Source organism: Drosophila miranda, chromosome 2 (genome assembly GCF_003369915.1).
Source record: "Drosophila miranda strain MSH22 chromosome 2, D.miranda_PacBio2.1, whole genome shotgun sequence".
Taxonomy (NCBI): domain Eukaryota; kingdom Metazoa; phylum Arthropoda; class Insecta; order Diptera; family Drosophilidae; genus Drosophila; species Drosophila miranda.
In genome coordinates, this window is record NC_046675.1 from 14,681,012 (window position 1) to 14,706,538 (window position 25,527).

The following is a 25,527-nucleotide window of genomic DNA, read 5'->3' on the forward strand; positions in this document are numbered from 1 at the left end:
AAGGCTGTGGGTAATTAATGTTAGCAAATTGTTGGGGCCATACCCTGTACTGGCAGTGGTCCAAGGGACCACCATCCCAACCATATGGTTTATGGGATACAGAGGTATCAATAGCTCTAGGAAGGGGTTATAAAAGAGACGGAGAGAGTAAGAGCAGATACGAGAGGCTTCTACGAGTGTAACCTTTCCTTCTATCAACTCTAGCATAATTTGTTCCATCCTAGCCAGTCTAGAGATCTAAAATTTGCTCAATATTGGCTTCCAGTTTGTTGGAATTATCTATTAAAATCTTATCTAAACACAATAAGTGCTCATTCTGCTTCAAACATAATTGTTTCCCTTCAAACAGCTGTTTGTAGAGTCCCTGCTCTTAAGTAAAGGGTATCTTTCGGTCCTAATGTCTGCTTAAGCGTTCTACTTGCTTTTTGTTTAGCTTAAAGTGAAATCGATATCATTTATTGCATAGCGGAAAAATGGTTTCAGTTGCCGCCGACGGCATTTCAAGTTTTGGGCCGCCTACCCTCTTTTCTCTCTCCCACTGTGGCTGTATCTCTTGCCCGCAAATTGAAACATTTCAAGGTCGCTCTGGCGGTTAAGTTGCGTTTTTGCGGTCGCTCTCGCTCTCATGGAAGAAGAGCGAAAATTGAGCCAATTAACTTTACGAGCGAGCGAGGAGCCAGTGGCAGAACAGGGGCAACAAAAAGATACACACACAAGATACATACACCCCAAAAAAAAAAGAAGAAACAAAAATTGAGAGAGCAAACAAATTTTGTTTGATATTAACAGAAAAGAAAAAAAATAAAAGCAAATTTATTTTAATGATGTTATTTTTTTGTTGATTTTTCAGGCCCACATGCCGGCAAAAAATGAAATGTTGAATGGAAGGTAGGTAGGTTTCTGCCTTGCATGGGGTTGACCTTGAGGCTGGTTTCAAGATATATGCACCAAGTATAAGCAAATATATTTGCAGGCCGTAAGCCCCAGGGACAAAGCAACTTTTGGATGGGAAAAGGGGAAGATTGATTGATTAAAGACCTTAAATTTCGCACGAATCTTTGCTTTTCTCGAATAGGCAGTTCTTCATTAACGCTATCTGCTTATAGAACAATCTTCCTCATAGCATCAGAACCATTAGGAGCGCAACTCAATTTCACTTAAAATTTTAAAAACAACAAAATTAAATTACCAAATTCACTCAAAAAAAGAAAATAAATACAAATAATAAAATAAATAAATAAAATTTAAAAAAGTAATAAAACAGATACAATTTTTTAAAACAAAAATTTTAAGTATAAGCTTCTCTAAAAATGTTAAATGATATTTATGACTTTCTACAAACATAAGTGTAAACTTGTAGCGCTAGGATAGAGTATGAAAAATAAATAAATATCGGTGATATCGGTATGACGTCGGTTATGTGTGTTTTCTGGCTTCTAATGAGGTATAAACCATGTTATAGCGCTAAAAACTTTAGGAATTCGAATGATAACCATAAAAGCACACGTATGATATCGCTAAATATTTTAGGGCCGGTCCCTTAACACGACTCCAAGGCCAGATTTACTCTATCACGTCAGGGTTTTTTTTCTAGCCTCAAAAAACCAATATGGTCAAAATATGGTGGAAACTTATTCCAAAAATTCGGTGTACTCTTGATCTGTAATCGTATTACGCAAAACCTGGCCTCGGTTCAAAGGGCTTTACGATAGGTACCCTTTATTCCGGCTATAATATGGATCTGCAACCAAATGGCTTATTCTTAATGATTCTGATATTTGATATCTTCAAAATTTCGCTATTTGCAAAATACAAAAAATTCCAGAAAAGTTCTGCACAAAATTTCCCCAACTTTAATAAAATTTTCAAAATCCAAAGAAAAATCTGCTAAAAATAGAAATATTTTGCACAAAATATGGCATCCATTGCGTTACACGCCAATAAATTGAAATAATAAATACAAAACACAAGAAAATGTTGCATAAAGTGGGGGAAATTTATCAACAAAAAACAGAAATTGCTTTCTGCTTTTGGCCAAACAGCAAACGTGTTGCCAATTAATTGTCATGAATGTGGTTAGGCTTTGGTTTGGTGTGGTTTATTTTTACTTTTCTTTATAAAAATATGAGTTTTGGACAGCGTTTCATTAAAGTTTATCCGGTCCGAGGGGCAGGCTTTTGGGGCGCACTCCACAAAAGGCATTCGGAACGGGTTCACTGAACGAATTTAATTGATTTACTTTTTTTATTTTATTTTGCTTGGACTGGGGCTGGGATGATGACGAGAGTCGACTCCGCTGAATGGCCGGAATCCTCAGCTCAATTGCTGCCACAAAAGAAATACTAAAGAGCGCCGTCTGTTGAGGGGTTTCTGTATTTAAAGGCTATTTAATTGCTAATTACGTCAATGCGTTTGCTTTAATTAAACCAGGCGGCAGGACTGGGCAGGAGACGACGAAGCTGCAACATTAATTTAAGTCCAAGATTAAGCGACCAAAACAGAGAGAGAAAGAGAGAGAGGTGGCTGTTCCTCCCACAGGAAATGACATAAATCAAAGGCGCGACACAGAAATAAAAATCAAGAAGGATAGCAGCAAAAGGCACAGAACTGGCAAATACTCTGCCAGATAGGAGGGACCACAAGGAGAAGCATAGCCAGGAAAGGGGTAGAAAATACAACCCAGTGGACCAAAACGAGAGTTAGCGTGTAAAACTATCGAATTAAGATCTGAAAACGATAAGAAAATGAATCACTAGTCGCTCAGTTTTGTGGCAGTGAAAGTTTCATCTTCGATAGCTCAAAAACGGATCTTTTGCGAGCCTTTTATGATATCTTTTGCGAGTCTTTTGCAATATCGTTTGCGAGCCCTTTATGCTATCTTTTGTGAGCCGAAAGTAATATGAAAAGGGATGCACAATTTTTGTGTTTTTAATAATTTTTAGTTTAATTTTTATTAATTTTAATTTTTATAGTACAATGAATAGATGAATTAAATTAGTGAAACTGTCTTTAAAGGAGGAGTACACCCATGACCCTTCCCTTCCATTCTACGGCTAAAAATCTCGAAACAACTCACTTTTCTTGGATTATCTTCGAGAAGAAATATTTTCCCCAATGAATGCTCATGACTAAACACATTGCGCGTCATGCAGCTGCAACTTCTAATCGAAAACGGAGTGCCCCTTTTTAAGGCTATAAAAAGGAAATCCCAAGCCAAGGCTGCAATGGGGTGGGGCGTGGCCCTGGCGTGGGCGTAAGTGCTGCAAGGGGCGGAGGGGGGCAACAAAAATAAAAGGAGAACACAAATGAAAACATTTGTAAACTAAATAACGCGGACACGCCTCACACCTCACTGACACTCCCACTTGCCCCCCCCTGGGGGCACACACCTTGAAATAACTCGCTTATACATATGCAAATTCTCGCCGCTCTGTATTTCAATGCAGAAAATGTGGGGTGTGGGGTGGGGGGGCTGCCGGGTCATGTCACGGACATGTTCCAAGGACAAAAGGGTTGCCTAGCATATTTGAGAAGGACTCTGCATCGTTAATGCCTCTGCCAGATTCTGCATTTTTATCTGAAAAACATGCATCTATAAGATAAATATTGTATGTGGCACTTCGGTGCTCGTTCATTGTGCAATTAGCTATGCCCCCACCCCCTGCTACCCGCAGCACAACGACTGCACACATCCAAGGACTCATAAATTAACACCCTTTTTTGTTGTTTTCTTTCCTTCAGATAGGCTGCCCCTTCGCCCTTCTGTTGCCTTTCTGGTTGTACTTTTGTTTTTGTTTTGACACAATCGATAACAAAGAATCTCGGGCTGGAAATTAATTGCGGCCACAGGGAAAGGGGTAGGACGCAACAGCCATCCATCCATCCATCCATCCATCCAGTGGGGAAGGGCATACTGCCAGTTCTCAGAACTGTTGCAGCCACAAGGACGCACACGTGCAGCAGCTGGTAGCAACACTGCCAGAACGGAACAGAACAGAAAAGAAAACCCTAGATTCCCAGAAGTAAGAGAGTATATTTCTGCAATGAAATAGAGGGTCAATCTTCTTGGATGTTCATCAGCGATGGACGTGTTTTAAAGCCCCACAAAAAGCCAAAAAGAGATCACAACCGTTAGAGGAATATCCTTCTTTCAGCTCCCAAAGTAGGTCCAAACCATGGAAAAAAAAGTGAAATCTTCGTATGAAACATGAAAGAAAATCAAGTAAAAAACAGAGTCGACAAAATCAATGCAGCTTTCTTTTTGAGATGAAAGCGAAGAAGCGAACGAGCATGACGGGTTGAAAAAAGCAAGACTCTCTATAGAGCCGAAAAGGTTTCCTCTGATCCGCTTTAAATTGCACGACAATTAGCATCGAGAGGCGGAAATGATCCGGGGGAAAATGATGACTCGCCGGAGAAGATTTTCCGACGTCTGCAAATTGAAGCTAATTGGGTTGTAACCTTTCTGCCTTTTGCCTCAATTAAGAACAGCCCAAAAGATGGAAGAACTATGAAAGATCGCTATCTCTCTCTCTCAAGAGAAGACTGGATTGACCAGTTTATTCGTAAGATATATTCGCGAGAATTGTCAGATGATTCATATACAAAAGTTCTACGAAACGGGTGCCGTGTTGCTAATGAGATGATGAGACAGAGAGAGGGAGATCTCTGTGTCAGGCGCCTAGGCTGAAAGATATATATTTTGCTGATGGATGAATCTTTTTTTTTTTGTCAATGAAGTGGAAGACCCAGGGGCAACAGGCAGTAGCCCTCTGCGGCAGCAGCACCTCGTTGACCCAATTGAATTGAGCAATTTCTGTGCTGGTTATTAGATTTCATGCTGTGCCTTCAATTGTATCTGTCAGATGGCTATCCCGCACACAATTTGCATTTGCCTCGCCGACTGCACGCATCTCTCAGATACTTATGCCTTGTTCTAGAGTGTAATTATCTTTATGGTGTAGGAATCATCATCAAATTAAGCCAATTTACACAGCCAACAAGACAGGAAGTTTGCTCCAAATAAAAGACTAGAAAATTTACGATTGCTTTTTCCTAGAGATTGTTTGTTAAGACGTAGTTTCGAAATGAAAAATTAATCATTAATCGAACCAATTGATGGTCGAATTTCAGTTCAAAATATGGGGAATTCCTCGCACAATGATGGACGATTGTTTGCCCTTCCTACATGGCAAATATTATATAATATTTATCATATTTGTTGGCACATCAAATCCGTATAAAGCCAAGGCTTGTTCTCCGGGTTTGTGCAACCGATGAACAACCGTTCAATCAACCCTCTCAATCAACACAGCAGCGATGGAGGGAGACAGCTTGTCGCTGGTTAAATATTTGATTATTTTCATTCCTGCCACAAGTGCCACCAGAACTTCGTTATCGAATGGCGTGGCAAACGGCAGACGGCAGACGGAGAGGGAATGCGGCATCGATGCAATTAGCACAAAAATTGGAGCAGAGTGCGGCTTAAAGGCAGGAAATTGGAGCGGATCAGGGAGAGAGAGAAGTCTTAGGAACGAGCACAACAACAGAGACCGACACGCTCTATATATACCATCCTATGAGCTGCGGCAAGCCATCGATGCAACGCCGATTGCAACGCGTAATTGGCATTTTATATAATTCAACATTAATTGCCTCACGGAACTAATCAACGCCGCTGCTGACGTCGCACTACTGTGTAATGTCAAGCGTATTCGATTCAGCAATTAAATAATAAACAATACAGAATTCTCTCAATGAAATCGTCACAGGTTTGTGTGATTCATTGTGCTTGCCCACTATAGACCGAAGTGCAGCTGAGACTCAGGGCACGTGCACCACCCGCCCGCAAATGGGGCTCCGTGAGTCATTGCCTTGGGAAGGATACAGAGGAAAATAGTGGCAGGTGTTGGCCTGCCCAGGGGAGAGCTCCATTGTTAAGATTAATTTGCGTGGGGGGGGGGCCAAAGGTCGTTCTTTATACCCTTAGTATTCTGGGAAAACCACTTTTGTCTGTGACTAATACCCTCCCCAACCACTAGAACATTTCAAATGATGCGAAATGACATTGTTTCGGTGTTGAAATTTCCCACAAGTGAATGGAGCGATACGGCATTGGTTTAGACTGCTTTAAGATAGAAAATCAGGCGCTATTTTCTGTGAAAGCTGAAAACCCATTGAATCTGTAGAGATAATTCCGCTTTCTGAAACAATCCAACTTTAATTTCCAACCAAATTATAGGCCATTACAACGCCTTTGCCCATGAACAAATCAACGGCCCTTCTCGTAATGCCTTTCTATCTGGCTAATAGACCAGAAACCTTCTCCAACTTTCCCCTCAGTGCTCTCTCGCACTCGTTGTGCTGCCATGCTTGAACATGCGAGTGTATACGACCCTAGTGCCATAAATTCTTGAAAAATACATTAATTTCTCTATATAAATAAAGCTCTCCACTCCACTCCCCCGCCTCGCCCACTTCATGTTAAATAGTATTTTATCAGCTTTTGAAGCATGTACTGAACATCCGGCGGATATCTTGTGCCTATGGGGAGCTTTAATAAAACAAAGTTTTATTGCAAGAATTCCAGTAACGAGACGAGTGGCACAGAGAGAGAGGAAAATTACTCCAGATAACCATTGAAAGCCGTACTTTCAATTTACTTGAACTTCATATTTTACATAACTGCAATTAACTAATGCCAGCTAATGAGTGAGTTAATGATTGAGTGAGGGAACAAAGAGACACGTGCCGGGTGCAAATTTTGGCTTAGGTAACACATGTGGCAGGGAAACCAAGTTACATGTGTATAACCACACAGAAAACAGTTATTCACACGCGGTGCTACGAGTTTGCAATATTTTAAATACAATTTTAGATCAAATCAGTATTATTATGTAGTACATTAAATTTCTGTTAATTCTGTAAGATTAAATAAATATAGATAATTTTAATTTATATGTGATATAAGATATAAATCATATTTTTAGATATAATTTTCATATTTGGTTGAGCTGTATATGTAAGCAAAATATCGCAGCCCAAAAGAGAAAAAAAAGTGACCTAAACTTCAAATGTGTACCGTTTTTCTTACTCATCTCATCTCCTCTCTTCTCTGCTATCTTTATTCGTTATTCGTTAATTGATAAACGCGCTCGAACAATGCAACCCACTCACTCACTCAGCAGAAGGAGGACACAAGAAGAAGCTCGCTCGCTTTGTCTCCCTCTCTCTCACCGCTGCTGCTCTAATCTCTGTGCTTTGTCTGCTCTGCTCTTCGCTCGGGTCTACTTTATGGTTCGTTGGCTTTGCTGGGTGCGTCGGCTGCTTATCGCACACAGATGCATCGAGGAGAACTTCTTCTCCCCCTTCCCCCGCCACTCCTAAGCTTCAGCCCAACGGTGAGTGCATTTTAAATGAGGCGAAGGAGTGGGAGAAATAAAAGATGCAGCTCCCGAAAAGTGTAACACTCGAAAATGCTTGAGATAAAAATAAAATGGAAACCAATCGAGAGAATCAAGAGAAAAAACATCACGATATTAGCGCCGGCATGTTAATTCAATTAGCTCTTGGCTGGCGCTTTTGGGTTCAAGATTTTTGGTTTAATTTGTTGCTACTTTGTTTACCCACGACGGAAGGCATTGCTTGATCGCACTGAGGTTTACCTCTCCGACCATTTAGCATATGGTCAACATATAAAGCGACCACAGACATCAGCCCTGACCTAGCACAACTTAAATGAGAAGAGTCGGAGGTGGAGGCGTTTATGTCTAGCGATAAGGTGGGTCTCCACAGGGAAAATATTATGGCCCAATGATTTGCAGGGTAACATTATTCAGAGAAATTTCTGAAGAATATTCGTCATGGAAAAATATTAATTAAATAATATCAGTTCTTGAAATATGTTTTATATTAATATTAATCCACTGTAGATATTTCTTTCGCCGGAAACCATACGTAATGCGTAATCAAGTGCGGAGTGACCTTAATTTCCGTGGCACGCTTTCTTTAAACGCGCCGTAAATCAAAAGCTGTTGATGGAGGATCACTAATGAACGAAAGGTTTGTCAAAAGGTTTCAGCAAACAATTGGAGTTTCCATTGTACGACTCCACACCCACATCATAATAGGCAGAGGTGTTATGGCTCAACATTTAACACCTCCCACACACTCGTTCTCGGGGCTTTCGCTTTTTTCGTTGGTTTTTGAAAAAGCTTTGGGCTTGTACACGAAATTTTTAACTGTGTAAATAATTATCCACCGAAAAAAAAAAACACCAAAACAAATGCAATGCATTTAAAAAGGCCAGCGGCAGACAGCAGCCAGCAGGCCACAAAATCCGGCCAACGAAAACTTAAAAAAGTTTTGTAAAAGGAAAATATTGTATAACGGAAACGTAAACAGAAAAATTCGGTTTGTATTTTACAGTTCAGTGACCCTCTAAAGAGGCGTCGACTGCGACGGGGACAGCGACAGCGACGTCATCAGAGTAGTGGATGGATGAGCAGTTGTTTTTTGCTCTCGTTGCTGCTGTCATACCCCGTGGCGAAAGAGTATAAGGGTGTATAGGCACCCATGAGTGTGTGGAGTGTAAGTGCCAGGGCCTCATTGTCGCTGGGTATCTCCTTGTCGAGGCGGCACTCGCTTTGAGCGTTCTCTCTTGTGTAGTTTTGCAGCAAAAACACCTACGCACACACCCGAAGAGAGGGACATAAAGCGTGTGCCAGAGAGTGTGCCTCTCAGTGCGTGGCTCCCGCTCGCTCTCCCGCTGGACGGCGCAAAATTGCAACATTGGAAACGTATGGAAGGTAAATTAGCCACTGTCCCCGTCCAGACTAAAAGCACTGACCATAACCAGGAAGAGGTTTGCTCTCTCCCTTCCCCGCTGCTTGGTTCGCTCTAGCGTGATGTCGCATTTCCGTTGCAAATATTTGTTGCTGTCGCATCCCATTACGGATGCCAGTCAATAGTTCTCCTCGGGTCTCGTCTCTCTGTCTCTCTGCATAAATTAACCAAAGAGCGGAGAACCGAAAGAGAGTGAGTGCTATTGCCCATTAAGATCCCGCTGCCGTCCCCAGCTCTGTTTGTCCTCCATCTTTATGATTATTTATTCACTTGATTGCATTTGGTTTTTCTCTTCATCTCTACCTGTTTCCCCCTCTCTCTCCATCGCACTCTTTGCTTCTTTTATTTTGATTAATCATCGTCAGGGCTGTACTCTCCTCTCACCTTGCTCTCTGCCCTGCCGCTGTCTGTCCTTCACTTTCTTTGATTTTATTTTACTTCACTCCAGCCCCACCTCATCCGCTGCTCAATCATGCATTGCATTGGCATTGCACAAGCGATAACAACAATGGATGCAATGCATCTCCACCCCCCGCCCCCCACGAAGGGCATCGCATCTCTTTCTTGTGTATTTGTTTAGAGGAAATTTCTGCTGCTACGGAATTTCCTCTGGTTCCTGGCATAAACAAAGTCTTTCAAGTGCTTTTTCTTTGATTCGTGTTGAGAATTCTTCTTCCTGCTTTACCTCTTTGATTCCTCTCCATTGCTGGGGGGTCGAGAACAAGGGCATATTGGTTTCTTTGGTGTCATTATTATTATAAAATACGAAAAAAGAAATAACATTTTCTTATCTGATTGTAGAAGTTTTGAGAGCTTTCTACTTGTTTACTTTAACATCAACTTGCAGAGCTCTTTCCCTCGATGACTAATGCAATGACAATCCAATGACATTTTTGGGGTTGTCTGGCCAAAACTCACCCCGCACTAAGTATATGGAAATAGAGTCATAAATAACTTGAGTGTTTCCCTCTTTCGCCCTTCGATACAGATCCCACAGTCCACCCTGCGCCGGCTGTGTCTCTCTGGCTTAATTAAGGTCGCAATCATTTTAGGCTTAATCTCCGCAAATGTTAAGGTCACACTCGAGACCTGCTCGAGGGAGCCACCCTCCGCTTAGGGCTGATAATCGCGGGGTATACCCTGAGCACGTGCCTCGGTCAAAAGTGAATCCTGGCACGTGTCCTTCTTTCTGCCACATCAAAAACAATTCGAGGCAACTAAATGTCCATCGATTTCCATCTACAATAAATGATTTAATTTTTGAATGGTATAATGTTCCATTCAATTATTACATTTCGTAAATTTGGCTCAATTTTTCGTATTATTTCTTAATTGCTACGCCCGCCGCTCGACCAATGTTTTCCATGTCGATTTCCTAGACTCTCCTAGGCATTTCTTGTCACGTTCTTGGGGGCGACGCAATTTATGCAAATGTTGTACAATTCCGAGGCCTGGGCCTCTCGAATAGACAGACTTCTTACTAAAATATGCATGCTCAGAGGCTTCCGTTTCGATTCGATCTAGAGACGGGGAACAGGCTCCCCCCCCCAGACACAGACACAGAGAGAGATAGAGATAGAAGCTCTTTCGATTTAAATTCTTTTGACCTGACTCAATCAAGACGAGCTTACTGGAGATCCATCCGTAAATTGAGTTCGGTTTCAATTAAGTTTTGCTCATGATGATGATGATGATGGACTGATGGCTGACCACTCGAGTTCTAGCCTAGAACGTTGCTTGGAAAAGCGGGAAAACCGATAGACTGATAGATTGTGGCCAACGAATCTAGTTCTGGCTCCCACGCTCTGAGCCAACCAGTCCATGTCCAACAAAAATGCATTGCAGCATATTAATGATCCTCTTGTCTTGCCTTGTGCTTGTGATAATGATAATGGTAATGGTGGAGTGTTGCCACTTGGGCAAACAGCAGTACAGCAGTAGACAACGCCCAAGAAAAGAGGCGTGGCCAGTGTGTAGATGTCCCAAGAAAGTCAATGAAATGCTTGGGAAACATGGAAATTACGGCTACTGCTGGTTCCAGTTGGCCTAGAAACGTAGTAGAGCCCTGAGTATCTTGAGCCGTTTCAAAAAGAAGCCACAGAGAATTTTGAAATTCCTTGATTTGTCCATGGGGCTGTTCTTTGCCAATGATCTTTCCTTTCCTTTTTTTTGAATTGTGCCACAGCTCCCGCCCACTTTTGAGCCACGAATGTTACTTCACTCGAACAACTTTTTTTTTTTTTTTGGCTATTACGGCCTGTTGCCACTGTTGCCGCTGCCGCTGCTGTTGCCATATAATTGCGCAAATAATATAAAAATTGTTAAGAAAATAAAAATGGAAAAAAATAATCATCAACGAAATCACAGTAGTTGGCAACACACACACAACAAATCAAACAAACAATGACAACGAAACGAGTTGGCCAAAAGCGGAGTTGGGCCAGAATGGCGGTTCGAGTGTGCGCTTAAGGCGCTGACCTTTTGGGGCCCGAACTGATGACAATGAAAAGACATAAAATATAAATACATTTAACGCTTGCCAGTACCAGAGAACTGTCTGTTGACCCACAAAAAGAGCGGCATTTTGTGTGGTGGCAAAAAATTAAAGAAAGTTTCTCAAAAAAAAAACCGAAACAAAATCTGCCACAATGAGAGTAAAAGTAAAGCACGCCATTGCATTCACAATCGATTTTTACTTTGGCCCAAACATAAGAAATGAGCGAGCAATAAAGAAAAGAAAAAGGGCCATCAGATCTGGTACGTGCGAGGAAGGCAATCAACGAATTTGCATGGAAAGTGTGATCCCCAGGGGCGCCTCTCTATCGCCGCACTACGTGAGATTTTGATAGACCCAACAATGAGATAAACAAGCTGCTAATAGTCCACAGACAGCACACTCAGCGTAATACTAATCAAAAAGGAAAAGCGAAAACTACTCCCACTGATAAGCCAAGTGGCAAGTGCCAAGTGCAAGTCGGGCCCCAGCCCCCCACTGCTGTGCTCGAGGGCCGAAGGAGGAGCTACGGAGTGTGCCTCTATCTCTGGTGTGTCTAGTCTGTGTCCAGGCTGGAAAAGGCCCCAAAACAGCTTGGAACAAGCAGACGTCGAAATAGAAGCTGGTTTTTCAAGGTTGTTCAAACCGGCAAGAGCTTAACAAATGAGAGAGGGAGCTACAGTGGTTCAAGCTTGTATGAAGCTATATTCTCTGAGAGAATAACCGAAACCTACCACTGCATTTATAGAGGATTATACCGACCCCAAAGTGACTAAGACATGACTAACACTTGGCCCAAAAATGTTATCTATTTACCGAAAAATAAGAACCATATTCATTTGCTAAGCTTTAACCACTATACCGCCCTGCTGTGCCCTCTCCCTGCTGCTGGGCTACAACTTGAATCGAGTTTTGGGGCCTGCAGATCCAATTGGAGCTGGGACTCACCTTTTGACTTGGCGGCGCTGTCAGCTGTGGCCTCCGCAACCCCACAGTGCTGCCAACATATGTTGAGCGAGAGCAACAACAGTGTCAGCAGTTGCAGCTGGAAACACGCAGACCGGGACTTGGATCGAGACATGTTCACAGAGTCCACCATGCCGTCGGTCCTACGATGCTGATGATGGGATGGATGGTGTCTCCTCCTCCTTCTCCTCCTGTTTGTTGTTGTTGTTGTTGGGCGAGTGTTTGCTTTCGTTTCGTGGATGAGCGGCGCGGTAAGTAATAGTACAATTTGTTGTTCTCTCGCGGGGGCACAAGTGGTGACATCACACTTCCCGTGTCAGTGACGGCTCAGCTGCTGCAGGCTTCCGCATGATGCTTACACAGCACAAATACCATCTCCTCTCCAGGGGGAGTTGTGAAGTGCGGGGCGTGGCGGGGCTCCGAGATGAATTAAAAAACAGGATGTGCTGCCGCCATTCACAAAATACCGCAAGAACAAAATCAAATCAACAACAATAACACTGCACTCACTCCCGATTCGCGAAGCAAACGTAAACAACAACAAATATTATAACGGGCTTTGAGCTATCTCTCTCTCTCTCTCACGCTCTGGCGCTCTTGCGCTATCTATCTCTTCAGCTGCTGCTGCTGCTTCTGCAAGTTTTTGCTTATTGGAATTTCCATTCTTAGGCCATGGGGGCAATAATTAGGGGAACAGCTTTATTATGTCACGTATCAAGCACTGGGAATCAACCAAATTTGGACCAGTTTGCATTTATTTTCGGGGCGATTAACTCAATTTATTTAACACAAATCGCTCTTTCACTCAGGCCACAAACACACGCACGCAAACAGCAGCACCACGAAGCACGGAACACGCACACAACCGCTCAATTCAAAAAAACTCTGGTAACTGCGTAAGAACCGTATTTTGAGTTTCTGTTTACACAATGTTTACATTTGCTCAATTATTTACATGGCAACTACACGGTCACTACACATTTGCTACATGATGGGCGGAAAAATAGGGTATGGACCACAGGCGAAACGGCGCAGAATATGCAACGCATGCAAGCTAAAATCCGCCCCTTTCGCCTAATATACCTTGTCTAACCGTCACATTTTCAAAATATACCGCATATATACTGACGGATTAAAGTTCCATTATACATATTCCTTGTTTTTGATATTCCGTCGAATATTACTAGCTAGATAAAACATTTTGCCATGCCCACATAATTTTATCCGATTAATGAATCAAGTTTCTACTTGACTGGCTTATTAAATACTTGGCTTTGCTTGTTTTTGTCTCAATTTTGGGTTCTGCGACTCGTATGATGAAAAACCGAACGTAGCCCACTTAAACCCCCCATATTTAAATAGTTCAACTACGTGAGGTAAATGGCGGAAAATATTAACGATTGTAAATTCTTGTAGATCCATCCTATCCTTCCCTTTAACTTACCAAACCCTACGAATCTTTCATCTGAACTGCGCTAAAAGTATTAAATTTTCATTATTTTCGGTGGAAAATTGAAATACCCCCCTTGGCTTATAATAGGCTAATCGTTCTCCATCAAGGATTGGAAACCATATTGCTTAATTTTAATGTTCCGTCAAATATTATAAGCCAGATAGAACATTTAGCCATGCCCACATAATTTTATTCAATTAATGAATCAATTTTCTAATTGACTGGTTTATTTTAAACACTTGCTTTTATTGCATTTTGCGTAAAAAGAGGATTTAGCGAAAATGGTCAAACAAAAAAAGGTTTTAGCGAAATGGGTCAAACAAAAAAAACCAAAGAGGATAGTCATTCATATTGCTCAATTTAGAGATTCCGTTGAATAATTCTGCCTAACTAAAACCATTCGCTCTGCCCACATAATTTTAGGCCATTAATGAGTACATTTTCTATCCGATTAACTACTTTTAAGTACTCTCTTTCATTGTATAGTGTATAAAACAAGGTTTAAGAAAAAAAGGTCAACAAAAAAGGTAACGTAAGTGAGTATGAAATGTCACGCCAACCGGAGTTTGGGCACAGGTATACCCTATTTCGTTAAAATATATAAAGAAACTGGTTTTCCAAGCTGTTTAAAAACGCAATTTATATAGAAATGATCTCAGATTGTTATGTTTTGGACATATTAACGCATATTATTATTATTGGGTCTTGTAAATATATCTCGATCCCGATACCCATATTTGGTTTCAGTAAGAAGACCACAACCTTCAAAATATCGTTGAAATACCTTTTCAACAGAGACTGAATAGTTTTGGCCTTTATTGGTGCATTAGATGACAAACATTCTCTCTGTTCTATAATATCCATTTCCCAGGGTATGCAAAATGCTGCTCAATCCGCGCAATGTTGCGGAACAGTGCTGCTCGATTTCACGGCACATGAGTCTGGCCCATACAAATTAATGTTGCCAGCAGCATAGCACGTAAGAAAACGTAAGTGAGTTTGGAATGCGCCGTAAGGGACATTGTTGAGGGGAAAAAGGACATTGTGGCGAAGAAAAATCCCAGAGAAAATCCCAAAAAAGTCCCACCAAACTTGAGCGCCAAATTGAAATTGTTTGAATGTGAATCATCGATGTTTTTAGATTTCATTAGATTTACAATGGAAGAATCTTCTAGGCCATTCACACTATTATGATCTAATGATGAAATTAGTTTAAAGTATTAACTGGAAGGATTTAAATTTGCTCCTTTTCCCTCAGCCTCAGCAATAGGCAGAAAAAGGATAAAACATTAGGAAAACAACCATAACTAAAAACCAAAAACTCAATAACTAAACGTAGTGTAAAAAAGGTTTTAATAATTCGTAAATTTGTGTTTCATTGTTTACAAAAATTACAAAGTTTTTTTTACCTATTACATATAAAATAAATATATGGAAATTGATGTTTCATCGATGTTTTGCCCCAAAAATCCAATTGAGATGGCAGTGCTTCGATAAGTCGCGACAGCTGATCGCTAGTGGCGGTTATAAAATCGATATCGATGCTGTTATCGATACCAAAAATACTGAAATATCTTTTTTTACCGATCCGGCAGCACGAACGGAATGACTTAAACTTCGATAGACCTTTTTAATGTCTATCGATAACTTATATGAGCGGCAGTTTTTGAATTTTTATATTCCACAATGCTGATATACTTTGGTAAGGTGACCTAGCTTTATCTTGGTACGAATTTGTGTGTATTTATGGCGCCAGGCCCAACAAAGTTGATAATATAATGATAAGCTACAGTTTCAGTTTCTTTGTTACGTTCTCTTATCAGTTCAGGTCCAGGCCGAGCAAGTGGTGTTCTTTTTAGAAATCGTTTCATAACGTGCCTTATCAGAAAGAATACCTATGCATATGTATATAGTTTTTATTGTTATTTGTTTATAAACAAGTTTTCTATGCTAATATAATCTGTACGGGGGGAGGAGTCGTGTTAGTAGGAAACCCCTTGACATTGAAACAGATGGAGAACTGGCCAAAGATAAGAAGAACAAGATGTATATGAAACTGCATGTATTTGAACAGATCAACTTTAGTACACGGAGTATATGGTTTTTAATTGTTAAGAAATTTCTCTGAATTCAATTTAGATGTTTGGGCGTACTGCAAACTTCCGCCTGACGAGTGTGAGGGTCATATTTTCGTAACACCCCACTTCCGCAATGTGAGAAGAGATAAAAGTTCCAGCTGCAGTTCAGTCTGGTGTGGTCTGCTTTATTTGTATCGCTTTGTAAGGCATTGTCCCGCTACATCGTTCTAGTCTATCAATATATCTTTTGTCTCTTTTTTATAATTATTATTAAGTTGTTTTTCTTTTTTAACACATAAACAAACAAAAGCGCCCTCGCCGCAAGGCCGCGGAATGTGGGAGAGAGAAAGAAGAACAACAGAACGACCCGAACCAGAATCCACTGGAATGGAATCCACTGTCACCACCGACCACAAGTTGTAGGGCAGCGGGGCCGGGCTAGGGCTGGGTGCTGCGAGACAAACGGCACGTAGCAACAGCGACGCCGACCGGGAAGAGGCCGACTGTCGGGGGGGGCGGGGCGCTGTAATTAAATTACGTTTTATGTTGTTTACCAAAAATGTGTTTTTTTTGGCAAGTCAAGGCAGCACTGACGGAACTATTGTAACCTATGGAGAAGAGTTTAGACCAGTATGAATCAAGCGATAAATGCTTGTCGCGCTCGTACCAGTGTGTACAGGCGGATGCAGATGCAGATGCAGTTGCAGTTGCAGTTCCAGTGGGTGTCTAAAAATAAAGTCAATTATGCTATTTGTTATTGCAGCTGGTCCCCAAAGCCGGCAAACCAGATGAACAACTCATTTTTGTAGCCGTGTGTATGTATGTATCTGTGGGTTTTCAGTGGAGCTCGTTGTTACAAACTGACGAGCTGTGCTTGCAGGCACACTCATTCATTTCATTCATTTTTTGTTAGAGCTTTGCATAAAAATTCCAAAAATGTGGCCCCATTGCATAAAAGCGCAATTATAGAGCTGACCGCGTCCGCATTGCATCCGGTTTTTTGAAACCTTATCTTTTCGTTTTTGGCTTTTTATATTTTAATTATCGTTATTGCCTTTGTGGGCTGCTTATCGAGCAATTTCGAAAGAAAAAATCCACCTTGCAAGCGGGAACGTTTTACCTGAACACTTACCTCGGCTCGGCCACTTTTTTGAACCGGCACGTGAATACAATCGAAAAATGCCGTTGCCTTCTCGGTGAATGGTGGTACAGTAAAGCTACACTAATTCGACCAACCATTGGGCACAGGAAAATTCCACTGACAGCTGGCCTTCGATCTATGTAGGAATTGTAGACCTAGAGAGTTCCCACTGTAATTCAATTAAAAGTGCGTGGGCGACGGAGAAGAGCGAACAAGAGCGAGAGAGAGAGTGCAACAATCAATGCAAGTCCACGTCCGAGACAGCTAACCGGTCGCCGGATGGCGTTGTGGGGGCTGTGGGCATTCAATTTGGAGCGTTGGAGCTGAGTAATTTCCCCTCCCCTTTGGGTGAACAGGGTTTTTGCCGTCTGGCAATGTCTGCAATTGATATGTACTCGTGCATATGTATGTACATACATATGTATGTATGCAAGTCCATTCCGCCGCCAATGGCAAATAATTTCAGTTGTTGGCAACGCGTCACTTTTTTTGCGCCTGGCAACAGCAAAACAAAGGCAAAGGCAGACAACGAAAATGTTCGACAATTAAAACGAAAGCAAACACAAAATCTACATATGTATGTAGGTATGTTCATATGAATATGTACATATGTATGTATTTGCGTACTTGAGTGCACTACTAGCGACCTGTTGGCGGCGAGGTGCGATCGTAAAGTTCCATTTTATGATGAGTACAACTCCAGATGCTTCATTCATTTCCTTTGTGTATTTTTGGCACCTGAAAAACTCCCATACAGCCACATTTACTCATTTCCCAAACTCTTCCCCCTACCTGCGCTCACGTGAAGGAGGGAACGCGTGCACAGCTGTCCATATGTTTGCACTCTGGGCAATGTCATTAGCTTAGCTTAGCTCTCAAAAAGCCAGAGAATCAGCAACAAAGCAAAACAGCAGATAACTTGCGGGTTCAGCCAGAACAACAAAATAGTGAAACACACACATACAACCTATTCTAGTGTAGTATGTACATACATATTTAGTATTTAGTTAAAAATAAAACTGTTTAACCTTAGAAATGTCGTTGCCGTAGTGACGTTGATTCGCCATGGAATGAAAAGAGCAAAATAAAAATCAAAAACTGCAATCTCTGTACATAACAAGAAGAATGCGCAACAGTGTTAGAGATTAGGTTGGAGATTCATAGGCATTTGGGTGTGTGTATGTGCATGGAGAAAGAGATAGAGAGAGAGAGAACAAGTGTGAGATCGGTCAGCTGTATGAGCACTCACGGCATGCTAATTGATAACGGCAACAACAAACGTTGATTCTGGTTCTTCTTGTTATACCCTTTCAGAGGGCATTACGATTATGATCTGATCTGCTAGTTGCTATGCAAAAAGAAAGGTTGGTATCTTTGATCAGCTTGAACATCCAAATCACTTTGTTATTAACCAGCCTTACGAACAATGGCAAGGTATGGGTACCTCTATATTCGGCTTCCAAATGTTCTATTCATTCTCTTCTTGTTTTGCTGCTGCTGCTGCTGGTTCTGTCAGTCAGGTGCAGCGGAATCCAGCTAAATCAACAACCTCCTCACACAACTCTCGACTCTGACGTATATTATACAATACTTAATTGAATGATAGAATAACAGATTAAGTAAATATGCAAAATGAAAACATTGATAACCGGTTAAAGGCAGTCACGATCTGGAAGGGGGGTTTGCCCAACCCCAACCCCAACCCCAAACCCAAACCCTTTGGGGTGTGGGGAGAGCTTATCAAATCACATGACCCCCTTCTCCGGAATATTTTAAAGGTGTGATCCGATGTGGAATGCTTTAGGTGTTTACATGCTAGCATGTCAGCTGTTTTATACAGAGCTGCAACTAGAAAAGAATTGAATTGTAGCAAAATAGAGCTTTGATTTGTGTGTTTCGATTAACAATTGCTTTTATTCTTTTGTTTATATATTATATAGATGTATAAATTTCTCTTATTAATCATACTGATTAATCTAATGCGTAAGTATAGTACTTGAATTTCGATTCTCATGTGTAGGCAAATTTTGAGCAGTTCGGAAACCAATAAATAACTAACAGATCAAAGACAAATGAATTCAAATACAAAACACTAACTGATTTACAAAGTACAAACGATAGTTGCAATATATCTTTATGCTTAAAGTCTTGGGGCAACACATTTGCCGATTACAAAATGCATAAGCATTTGCATAGACCTTCCAAACAGAAGGCCACACCATACATATCTGTGTCAAGCAGAGTATACTTTAGCTATACTACTCAACCTTATGGATGGTATCTATGCGTGTGCACGGATAGCTTTTTATAGCTTTCCCATTAACTGCGCTCTTATCTAGAGTTATATATATATACACATGGATGATTATTTCACTTACAAGCAGGCAGAAGGCACTTGAACAAAGAAACAAACAAACAAACAAACAAGCGACGTGTACGCCCAAGTTACTACCTTATATGTATGTATATAGTATGTACCTATACCATATGCCCCTGCCGGTGCATCTGTGTGTTTTGTGGCTATGGTCTGAACTTTGAAACGTGACAAGAGCTCTCCTCTCACTTGACGAACTGTTGCTGGTGTGGCACTCGGCCGCCTGCAATCGCCGTCTTATGTACAACTTACACGGGAACTATAGCCTACAGAGCCTACATTCATAGTATTTACATAGCATATTATCGTAGCAGCCTATCAATTCAACTAAACACAATGGCATACATAAATAGAGTCTAACTAATGACGCAACTAAGCATAGGTCAACTTATTAAACTCCCCTCGCAGGCGGTCGCACTCAGACTTGACACTCAGTTGCTCATTTGCAGTCCCCCGCTACTGCGGCTGCCCGACGATGAGGAGCCCGTCAGTCCGAACTGTGAGACGAGCTTATCGTAATCCTCTAGCGATGTCTCGAACTGCTCCAGCTGCCTCGACAGATCGTCCAGGGCACTGGCATCGGCTGCACTGGTGGCCACCGCTGCGGCGGCTGCTGTGGGTCCGCAGGCGGCCACCGAGCTGCTCGACGCGGGCGTTGTGGAGCTGGACGAGCTGGAGATTTCCGCCTGCAGCTCGTTGAGGCCTCGAAGGGGCGGGGCGTGATAGCACTCTCGATAGAATTTGGCCAAATCGTTGACATGCGATGTGGGCGAGGCGAAGGGAAAGTGCAGCTCCTTCAGCAGATTGTCGTCGTCTGGGGGGGGCTCTAGCGCTGGCTCCGAATGGTGGCGATAGGCGGTGGCGGGTATTAGCAGGCTCTTGATGGGTGAAAATGAGTTGGCTCCTCCATTTGTTGCCTGCTGCTTCTCGAAGCTCTTGAAGCCCGTCGAGTTGTTGTTGAGATTTTGGCTATGGTTGAAATTGTTCGCCGTATGGTTGTTGTTGTTGTTCATGTTGTTGCTCACGACACTGGCCACATTGTCGAGGCGGTTCAGCGACTCCATGGAGCAGCCGCTGCCAGTGCTCTCGTGTCGCTGTCGGCCCCGCAGCAGCCACTCAAACGGCGGCGTCTCCGGCAGCACAAAGTCATCCTCGGTGTACTGCCGCAGCTTGCCCATGTCCGTGAAGGCGCCCGGACGCAGCGGTTTCTCTATATCAATGCATCGCCTCTCCCCAGATCCCAGAGCTGCGTTCAGCCCGCCCAATCCCAGCTTCTTCGCGACGGCCGTGGCGTGGGTCTGCATCTGCTGGGTGTTTGGCGAGCTGGCATCGGTGGCTGGTCGAAAATGATCCGACTTGAGCATAATGATGTTGTTCTCCGTCTGGTGGGCCTGGGCCGTCGTCGGGGATATGGTCATCTTTGTGCGATACGCCACAGACATGACCAGAGAGCCCACAATCGTGTGCAGCTGTCCAATCTTCACATTCTTGTGTCCCTCCCCGAGCGTATGGACCTGCGGGCGATCCACATAGATGCGGTAGAAAATGCCGTACGAGTCCGGGCACTGGCGGCGCGACAGCTTGTACGCGGGCGTGGTCCGGGTGAGGGAGATGAGGGACTTTAGCATTATGCCCATGCGGCTGTAGATGGCGTGGGAGGCCTTTAGCGTCTGGCTCTCGCCATTTATACCATTTATGTCCGCCTTGGAGTCGTCGCGAGCGTTGGTCGCGCCCCCATTCGCGGTGGTGCCATTAGCGGCTGGTTGCAGCAAATCCAGAGACCACACTTCCAGAACCATCTGGTCGCCCTCCGTTGTCTTCAGCGATATCTCCACACACAGGGGCAGACGCTGCAGAATGCTCTCGCTAGGCTTCAGGGCCAACGCCCGCTTCGTCTCCTCCATAACTTCGGGATGGTCCTGAACCACAATGTTGAACCAGTCATTGCCCGCCAACGGATTGCACTGCGTTTGGATCTTCTCGCCCAGACGCGACTGAACCACAACCTGGGTGGACTTCAGCGCCAGAAATTTTATGAACTTCTCCAGGTCTTTCTCCGCGGCATTCAAACGCTGTGCAGCAGACATTTTTGAGTTTTTCTTTGTTTCCGTCTCGTTTTTCTTATTTTCGTGGTTTAACTATGTGTATTTTCAGTATGTTCTCACTTGCACTCGGGTTCGGCTCGCACACTGCAACAGCGTACAAAGTTCGCCGTTGCCTCGTATCTTATTTTTTTTCTATTATTCACGCTTCCGCGTATTGTCTGCGTGTTCATGAGAATCGCGCTTGTGGAATTTTCATTTTTTTTTTCCGTTTTGTCGCGCACCTCGCGTTCTATGCAATGCACCGCATTATTAACACTTGCCCGAGCATTTCGCCAAAACACTATAATTGGTGCAACGCCCTTTCAATTTAACAATTGTACAATTTCTTGTTTAGACGCACAAACAAAAAAGATCACTCCCACTTTTTACGGTCCGCCATTAACTAGTGTGACCCAATAAGCTATACGGTCCGACGCTCAGCAATATACCGAAACATACCGTCTTACTTTAAATATATACCGTAAATATACTGACGACTTAAAGTTCCATTATACATATTTCTCAATTTTGATATTCCGTTAAATAATGCTGGCTAACTAAAACCTTCAGCCATGCCCACATAGTTTTATTCCATTGATGAATAAATGTTCTACAAGATTGGCTTGTTTTTGCTCCTTGATTTTATTGTTTTTTAACTAGAACAGGGTTTAAACAAAATAGTTCAAAGAAAAAACAGTCGCAATGTTGCTGGTATTTGGAGACATGATGCGTGTATAGGCCTGTGTACACCCTATTTCGTTAATTTTATATGAAGATGAAACGTAATTTATAAAGACCTTCTCTCACATTGATATGTTTTAGACATATTCATGTATATTATTAGTATCTTGTATATATTTATCTCGATCCTGATACCTACGGAGCCTGGGATGACAAACATTTTCTCGGTTCTATAGCATCCTTTTTCCTAGGGTATGACAATTATGTTGCCGGTAATCATTGTTGTGAACCGGTTATTACCGATTCATACCCGATTCAAATAAATACCGACATATACGGTCCCATTTTAAAATATTCCGAAAATGTATCATATTCCTCGTTTTTGATCTTCCGTCGAATATTACAAACTATATAGAACATTTAGCCATGCCCACATAATTTTAACCGATTAATTAATCGATTTTCTACTTAACTGGCCTATTCTAAATACTTGCTTCTATTGGATTTCTATATACCGTTGAAAATGAAATTTAATAGATTGAAATTGACAAAATTGACCGATATAACGTAAATATACTGATGACAAAAATAAACTTAGCCCACTAAAACCCCCTCCAATAAAACAGTTGAACCGCGGAAAAATGATTGTTTGTAAAATTGTTCCTGTAGATTCATCCTATCCTTCCTGTTGACTTACAAAAAAATACCATGATATCTTTTAGCTAATCTGCGCTAAAATTCTTTAAAATTGATCATTTTCTTGGTCGGAAGTCAAGTTCCTTGATTTTGATATTCGGTTTAATAATGCTAGCTAGCTAAGAAAATCAGCAGAGAACACATATTTTTATCCGATTGATGCATCAATTCTATATAAGATATGTTTATTTGAATTACTTAATTTTATAGGATTGTATCTAAAATAAGGTTTAGGCAAATAAAGTCAAAGCAAAAAACCTTGTCATTGTTGCTGGTCAACAGATTTCCCTATGAGTGTGGATATATTTATACCCTATATCAGTTTATAAATATACAGTGCCACTCAACTGAATAGGTTCAACAATTTTCAAAATGCAAAACATGCAATCAAATTTACATATAGAGAGAGTACAAGTATTTTAAGAAGGGGAAGAGAACTAATAGTAGATAAAAATGGTTGAGAAAACTATAAACCCGAGCATAAGGAACAAAGGTGTATAGTATTGGATCTAATAGGTATCGTGAATTTTATGCGGCTCAACACATCTACATCAAACATTTTTCTATGATTAACTAAGGATGGAATGTTTATTATTATTATGTTGTGCTTTGTGGTTTATGTATTGTTTTGAAATCAATTATTTAATTATAAAATGCAAATAACCGATATTTATATAATTTTAAGCCTATGAAAAATCGGTTGGGCGTGTTGTTACATCTAAAATGATATACGTATATTAATTCAATTATGCGTCTTATAAATAACACTGCCCCTGTAGGATTACAATTTGGATTTGCGCCAAAATTGTGAACCAATCGCAATCTAGCAATCTCCGCCTCCCAGCCGGCGCTGCTGCTGCTCGCTTGATAGGCCGAAATACTCGTGCTCTTCCTTGGACAAGACATTTTTGGGCAGATAGGGAAGCACTGTTTTCGGAACGGCGGACAGCATACGGAGACGCTCGCTCTCCTCAAAGGCCTGCCGTTCGGCGTCTGACTTCTTTTTCAGATTAAAGTATTGAAGATGTTCGGCTGTGGCCTCTGCCCGCCTCACATGGTTGTCTTCAATCATCGAGAGCAGCATAGCACCGTGCGCCTTTCGCTTTCGGTACGCCTCCAGTTGTTCCTCTCTTTCGGTCTCCTCATTCTGATTGGGAAGTTCCTGTTTGCGGGCGGAAATTTCATCCCGCTTCATCTGCAGCTCATCCATTTTTCGTTGTTGCATTTCCATGCGGTACAAATCCATTTCCTGTTTCGTACGATCCCGCGACATTGTCTTCTCCTGTACCTCTTGGCGAAAGCGTAGGTCCGCCTTGGCCTTGTACTCGGCCTCTAGTAGATCCAATAGCTGGAGGTCTCTAATTTGTTTTGCGTTCTACGAGAACAAAAAAGTAATCTCAATGTTTGTGAGAAGCTGGAGCGAAGACTTGGGGCACTTACCTCCACTTGGAAGAGCTGCTGACCAATGCGTGTACTAATCTGCTCCTGCTTGCGCATAAGGTGCACTCTATCCTCTTCGAGTTTGTTCTTTCTGTCCTCAACTTCGGACTGCGTCTGGAGCAGCTTTTTCAGTTCTTCCCTGGCCCGGGCCTTTTCCATATCTCTGTATTCCTTTTTTTCCTGCATAAACTGAAGAGTTCTCAGGCGATCCAGAGCCTTCTGACGATTCCTCTCCTCTTGCTCCACTCGGTCCTCCTCCTCGATTTGCTTCTGCCTGGCATTGTTGATCTCACGCTGGGAAAATTTCTCTGCGGCCTCCTGCTGACGGCGCAGTCGGTTCTCTTCTATTTGGCGAGCGAGAGACTCGCGAAGCTTTCGCTGCTCCTCCTTCTGGGCCAATATTTTGTCGTCCTCTTGGGCCAACTCCATGAGCTCCAAGACGGCTCTCTCCTGTCCCATGGCCTTGGCTCTCACTGCCAGAGCGCGCGACCGGCACTGCTCCGACATGCGCTCTGACAGATCTTTTGCAATGGCAGCCGATCGCAGCTGCTCCTCCAGCATGCGCAATGCCTCGCTATCGTTGCGGAGCTGTTGACGCCGCTTCATCTCCACAAATTCGGCTCGCTTCATTTCCATCAGCTCCTGCGAAATGGCCCTCTTTTCGAAGTTATCACGGTGCATGGGATTCTCTTTGGACAGAGCGACGCTTCTCTTCAAATCGTCCAGACCGGCCATCATATTGCGTGCAAAAATTTGACTGCGAAAGTCGTGAGCCTTCGGTACCTCGCCAGGAACAATAAATTTAGGTTTTCCGCATATGAAAATTGCTGGCAACTCATCGTTGGCCGATTTCGGTTGTTGGTCACCTCTGCCGGTCGTCATGGTTGACGGTAACGATAATAACAAACGCAAGAAAGAGAAACAAAAATTATAAATACAAAATATAAGTGAAGGCGTCGAGACAGCTGAGATCAACGATCGCTTACTTAGATTTGTGATCCGCTGTGTGGTTAACGTGCACGAAATATAAGCTAATTCGTTTTGTTTATATTTTCAATCGCGGCAGGTCCTTGTATGCGCATCGGGCTGAATGACAGGTTTCGATCTAACGCCACCTTTTCATAGTCATACCCCTTGCAGAAGAACGCCGGAAATTCGTTAATTTAAGTGTTTTTTCCGCCTTATGACGGTTTAAAATCGCAATAAGCTGGCCAATGGCAGTCCTTGCGGCCTTTTTCTTCCACAGTATCCCCTCCTGAATCATGAAGCACTTATG

The 25,527-nt window shown here is 42.4% G+C and overlaps 3 protein-coding genes across 4 annotated transcripts in view; all 3 read right to left on the bottom strand.

The window, feature by feature from the left end:
• The window catches only part of LOC108156383 (disintegrin and metalloproteinase domain-containing protein 12), a 35,706-nt gene extending 22,503 nt beyond the window's left edge, over positions 1–13,203 (bottom strand). Inside the window, exon 1 of the mRNA XM_017287799.2 lies at positions 12,287–13,203. Within this exon, the coding sequence (XP_017143288.1) occupies positions 12,287–12,437 (151 nt within the window). The 5' untranslated portion in view covers positions 12,438–13,203. The remainder of the gene's footprint in view (positions 1–12,286) is intronic.
• Positions 13,204–18,864: 5,661 nt separating this feature from the next.
• Positions 18,865–21,846, bottom strand: LOC108156953 (autophagy-related protein 13 homolog). The gene has a single exon (XM_017288728.2). The coding sequence runs from the start codon at positions 21,435–21,437 to the stop codon at positions 19,782–19,784; it is 1,656 nt and encodes a 551-aa protein (XP_017144217.1). The 5' UTR covers positions 21,438–21,846; the 3' UTR covers positions 18,865–19,781.
• A 1,588-nt stretch (positions 21,847–23,434) lies between these two features.
• On the bottom strand, positions 23,435–25,348 carry LOC108156452 (trichohyalin). 2 transcript variants are annotated; one of them, XM_017287913.2, is made up of 3 exons: positions 25,238–25,348; positions 24,252–25,119; positions 23,435–24,186 (listed from the first exon to the last, which is right to left on the bottom strand). In XM_017287913.2, exons 2-3 carry the CDS (start codon positions 24,987–24,989, stop codon positions 23,635–23,637), a joined length of 1,290 nt encoding a protein of 429 aa, XP_017143402.1. In that variant the 5' UTR covers positions 24,990–25,119; positions 25,238–25,348; the 3' UTR covers positions 23,435–23,634. The 2 variants fall into 2 exon arrangements, with proteins under 2 accessions (XP_017143402.1, XP_033244808.1); XM_033388917.1 differs by lacking the exon at positions 25,238–25,348 and having other exon boundaries at positions 24,252–25,208.
• Positions 25,349–25,527: the final 179 nt, after the last annotated feature.